The sequence below is a fragment of the Drosophila grimshawi genome, unplaced genomic scaffold (assembly GCF_018153295.1).
Source record: "Drosophila grimshawi isolate 15287-2541.00 unplaced genomic scaffold, ASM1815329v1 contig_1377, whole genome shotgun sequence".
NCBI classification, from domain to species: Eukaryota; Metazoa; Arthropoda; class Insecta; order Diptera; family Drosophilidae; genus Drosophila; species Drosophila grimshawi.
The window spans coordinates 18,860,801-18,866,128 of record NW_025062900.1 but is presented as its reverse complement, the minus strand read 5'-3'; the positions used below and the strand labels follow the sequence as shown (position 1 = coordinate 18,866,128).

Below are 5,328 nucleotides of genomic sequence, written 5' to 3'. Positions count from 1 at the left end.
GACATGAGTAATCAAGCAGCCGAAATGTGCCCACAAAACGCAGCCAGAAATGACACTGACAGCAAACCAACAACCAACCAACCAACCAAGCAACCAACCAATCAAGTAACCAAGCACCCAGTCAACGAAACAACAAAGTAAAACTGCGTAAGGGACCAATTTAAAGCGAATCTCTTGACGAGAGAAGTAAATGGAAACATTCTAAATTTGGATTGACAATCACATAGGCGTGTTGGCAAAACTAAGAGATACTTTCTAATTTCAGTTGAACTTCATTAACTAATAAGCACCAATCACTTTTGCACTTTTACCAAGAGAGCGATTTTAGATGAAGTGCGACTAAGAGATACCCAGTGCTTGCTTATAAGCTATTAATATAAAGTCTCTTATTAATTAAAGTTAAATTAATATAAAATGAGCATTTCATTTGAATTGATTTGACTAAAGACTATAGGGATACCTTTGTAAATCTTTATGATCTTTACTTTGAAATAATAAAGTTAATCTAAAAGCAGAAAACAGACTAACTTACAATATTAAACAATTAAAGCAAAATATTAGCTAATTTTGAATTACTTAAAATGGTTTTATTTTTTTCATGTTTCACAATATTTAATGGAGATTTTTGAATTGCGTTTTTACGTAGATAAAAAGCGATTATAAAGAAAGACAAACGAAATCGCATAACCAAATCGAATCGAATTCGAAAGCTAAACAAATACTTATGTAAATAAATATGAGAAATGTTAAAACATTTCAAATTAATTTTCCATTATACAAATATATTACGTACATCTAGTTTAGATTACAAGTTCAAGAATTCAGGAATTCAAACGGAACTTTAAAAAAGGATTTCAATTAACACAATTAGTGAATATGTATTAAACAATTTCCCAATACCAATAAATGTAATTTGACATATAAATATTAGCTGTTTATTTGTTGGCTGCGATGTATGCGATTTGGAAAATGTCTTGAAACCTTTTTGAAACTGTCCTCCCCTTTCGTGCGATTGTCAGCTAATTTACGCATCAAATGCAAATTGTAGAAGGGACGACAGCTTCCCCCGTCAACGGGTCGAGTCCTTTGGATTACATGCACATCCAATTCCATTGTCAGCTCGTCGTCGTTGAAGTTTCGCCTTTGATGAAGGCGACACGACATTGACAGACGGCAGCCGATTGACTTCTGACAGGCAACCAGCCACTGAGGCAGCCAACCAGCCAGCCAGTCAGTCAGGCAGCCAGCCAGATCTGGCAGAGCGTTCGACTGGGCTCGATCAACGTGGAGACGGGGTCCACGCAGAGCAGTGCAATTCTGATGACTTTTTGTCAGGCTGATTGACGTCAACGACTCAACGTCGGCCTGGCGTATAAATCTTGCTGCCTCATCTCTTCCAATCGGGGCCCGGCAGCTTTCAGGGATTATGGACGGAACATAAACAATGCCATTTTAAATTGGCCATCGATGTGACAATAAATCGTACAATGAATTACTATCCGTGGATTTAATTTAACTCAATAATATAAGAAAGAAAAAAAACGCCATTGCGAAAGAAAAACCACGTCGGTAGTTGTTGAGGTGAAAGTCAACGAACTTGAACCGAAACTGGGCGTTACTAAAACGCAATTCGAAAGTAAGTCAAAGGTTAGAAGCAAAGCTAAAACTACACAAAATCTGGCTATAAAAAGGAGGGTTTAAGCCCAGTTAAGGCACAGTACGCTTGGGTCTTGAGTTCAAACAACAACTAGCTGACATCAACCAACAGTTCATTAAGCAACAGTACCATGGTCCAGAAGGTAAGCCAACATCGAGACTCGACTAGTCTAGTCCGTCCAATCTCTAAGCATTTTGTTCACAGATTTGCGTCGCATTTGCCCTGCTGGCCTGTGTGGTCATTCGAGCAGCTCCTTTCCATAAGGGAGCAACCAGTCATGCCTCCGTGCATCTGGTCTCCCATGACGATCACAAGGGATCCCATGACCATCATGGTCATGGCCATGACGATCACCACGACTCGCATTCCGAGTACAATTTCAAGTATGGCGTCAAGGATCCCAAGACAGGCGATGTCAAGGAGCATAGCGAATTTCGTGATGGACACAAGGTGACTGGACACTATGAACTGATCGATGCCGATGGACACAAGCGCACTGTCCACTATACGGCCGATAAGCACAAGGGCTTCGAGGCCCAGGTGCACCGCGAGAAGGTGCATGGCCATGTGCCCGTACACCATGGACACAGCGGCTATGAGGGTGGCCATGTTGAGTTTGAGGAGCACTCACAGGCGGAACACTCAGGACACTCCGGCTACTCTGGACATGGTCATGATGATCACCACTCCCATGGCTCTGAGCATGGTCATGGCCATGGCTCCAGCTCCAACAGCTACTCATTGAAGCAGGAGCATGGCACCGGACACAGCCACGGTGGTGCTCATGGTGGTCATGGACATGGACACGAGGAGGCACACATTGTCTACGAACACGATGGTGGCCACGATGGTGGCTATGAGCACGCCTATGCCGGACACGAGCACAGCTACCACTAATCAGAACAACTCATTGGATTGCTGTGATCTCTTGTTGAATGTAATACCAAATATTATTGTTTTATCCTAATAAATCTTGCAACATTTTTCCAAAGTGAATTATTACTTGAGTTTTTATTTCATTCAAAATTGAACAATTATTATTAATATATATTTGATAATATTTATTATCAATGCTGAATTTGAAGTGTATATTGATCGTTTTCCCTCACTTATTTTATGATTATTATTATTTTTATTTTTATTAAATTACGAGTTAAAGTACCAGCTACAAAGCCAAATTATTTATTAATGAGCCCAAATATAGCTTATTTTTAAATAATTAGTCATTTTAGTCGTCATTAGTAAAGCTTGAAAGCAAATCGAGATTGTTATAAAAAAAAACAAAAGAAAATATTTCACTTTCTTGTCTTAATTCAACGAACAATCGCATAAGAGATCAAAAACCTTTCAAAAAGTTATAAATGGGTAAGTTAATGGTTTAATGGGTAAATTTGCATTTTGTATAATTTACTTATAAATTTAAAGCAAAACTCGCCAACAAAACCATTTCAAACGATTTGCAAATGGGTCTCGGCAAGGTAAAGAAGATGGCAAAATGCAGAATTTCACCATTGCCAACATAATTTACTATCACTCAAATTAGAAAGCAACCCCTATTAGTAAACAGCGAACTCAAAACAGCAAAAAAAGCAAAATAAAATATAAAAAAACAGAACATATTTATCACTTACCACACAAATTCACATTGAGCGACGCAAAAAAAATACCATAATAAATAAAAATAATAGCAACTGCAATTTTCGCACTATATTTTATGTATAATGTATAATATGCGTGCCACAAAAATATATACACACAGACACTCGCACATACACGAAACGTATAAAAATAATAAATTACTTCAATAGCCGGATAACTGTGAGGAGGTTGCGTTGGTTTGGTTTAGTTTGGTTTGGGCTGGGTTGGGTTGGGGCAGTCAGGGGTGGCAAGGGGAGGCTGTGCGACATGGTGAGGAGCGTTTATTATGCGCACAATAAACGCGGCGGGCGCAGTGGCGACATAAATTAAATTTATGATGCTTATAAATATTCCACAGTCATTTGTAATATAGCAACAGGGCGGAGAACGGGGCAACAGGATAACGCAAGGATGCAGCCTGTCTGCTCTACAAATTGTAGGCTACGGGGGTAGAAATGGCAAGCACACATACACACACACAGATACACACACACACACATACACACTTACACACAATCATACATAAATAAAAGAGATCGCTGTGAAATAAGCGCTGATTTATGAATATGGGACGAGTAGTCCCGAAATTGTCCCTGGGCCCATCAAGCACTTTATGCGACAACTTAAAAGACAAATCATCTATGGAACTCGTTAGCGAGTAGCTCGAAAGTTTACACAGAAAACAAAAAAAAAAAAACAAAACAAATAAATCGCATACACCTTATAGATAGATGAATACAGTTATAAGCAGATGCGTAATACATGAAGAGCCAATGAATGAAAACATTCACCATACAATGATTTATATTCGCATCGCATCTCGCATGTTTCATGTGTTCCATGGCTGACCCAAATTATCCCCTTGTCAGATCCAACTCACGCACATAACTCTCGGATTTAATTTGTTTAAGTGCATAAATCAGGATTTATTCAGCATATGCTAGATGATTAAAGCATGTGGAATTCAAAGCATGGATTGAATGATTTACAAACGCCAAACAATAAGGGATATCAAACATGAATATTCTCGATAATGCTCGAATATATTGTGTTTATATATCTGGCTAGCGATAAGTGATATATCGTACAATAATATAATCATAGACATCTTATCTCCTGCATAATATTTTCGCATTCATTTGTGGGTGGGCATCTTAACTAATTGATACTAACTAACTAATAACTATTAGCTAGTAATCTAATAAATGAATCATTATTTTTTTATATTTTTTCTTATTTTATTTATGTATTACTTTTTGTATTTTCCGTGCATTAAATGAATAAAAACAACAACTGATTAAATTCCACTCTATGGCGTAATATAAGCTATAATTCATTATTTTTTATCTCCCTTAATTTTTTAGTTTTAATTTATAATCTGTTAAAGGACAAATTTTTTAGTTTTAATTTATAATCTGTTAAAGGACAAACAGAATATTGTATGGATACCATAAACATGACCGAATTGGTTCTACCACAGTAAGTCAGCCAATCTAATCTTTTGCTAATCTTTAATGTCCATAAGTTTATTGCCAGAAGATTTTCATGGTTAGAGAGTCGATTTATATAAGGAATATTGGAAGTATTTCACCGCCTTTAACTTTTAAAATCAAATGGGTCAATTTTTTTACAGATGTGAAATTATTGAAGAGGCTTTACAATTTTATATAATTTTCAATTGTAGGTTTGTTAAGGTTTAGCAGCAGTAGAAGTTATAAATACGTTTTTTCAAATGGACGAGCAATTGATTTGTTTGCATAAAATGCTAATGTTGCTTAACTTTTTGGGTAATCTGGCTTATTTCAAGGAATTTATATAATATGTTTGTGGTAATATTGTTTCCGATTGGGGTAAATAAAGTCATTAAATCGTCAATTAACACGAATGCAGTTAAAATTCATTCTTATGTCTTAAGTGGAATTTCATTGAGGTGTCAGGAAATGGGATTCTATTGAGTTCAAACAAACTTGTATAATACATATACATGTATCAAATACTTAAAGCTAAATCAATAAATTGTAATTAAACTCAAT

At 36.5% G+C, this 5,328-nt stretch overlaps 1 protein-coding gene across 1 annotated transcript; it reads left to right on the top strand.

Moving 5' to 3' along the window:
• The first annotated feature begins 1,787 nt into the window (after positions 1–1,787).
• LOC6566622 (histidine-rich glycoprotein) lies at positions 1,788–2,554 on the top strand. The gene is made up of 2 exons (XM_001992829.1): positions 1,788–1,799; positions 1,862–2,554. The coding sequence occupies exons 1-2, from the start codon at positions 1,788–1,790 to the stop codon at positions 2,552–2,554; spliced, it is 705 nt and encodes a 234-aa protein (XP_001992865.1).
• The last annotated feature ends 2,774 nt before the right edge of the window (positions 2,555–5,328 follow it).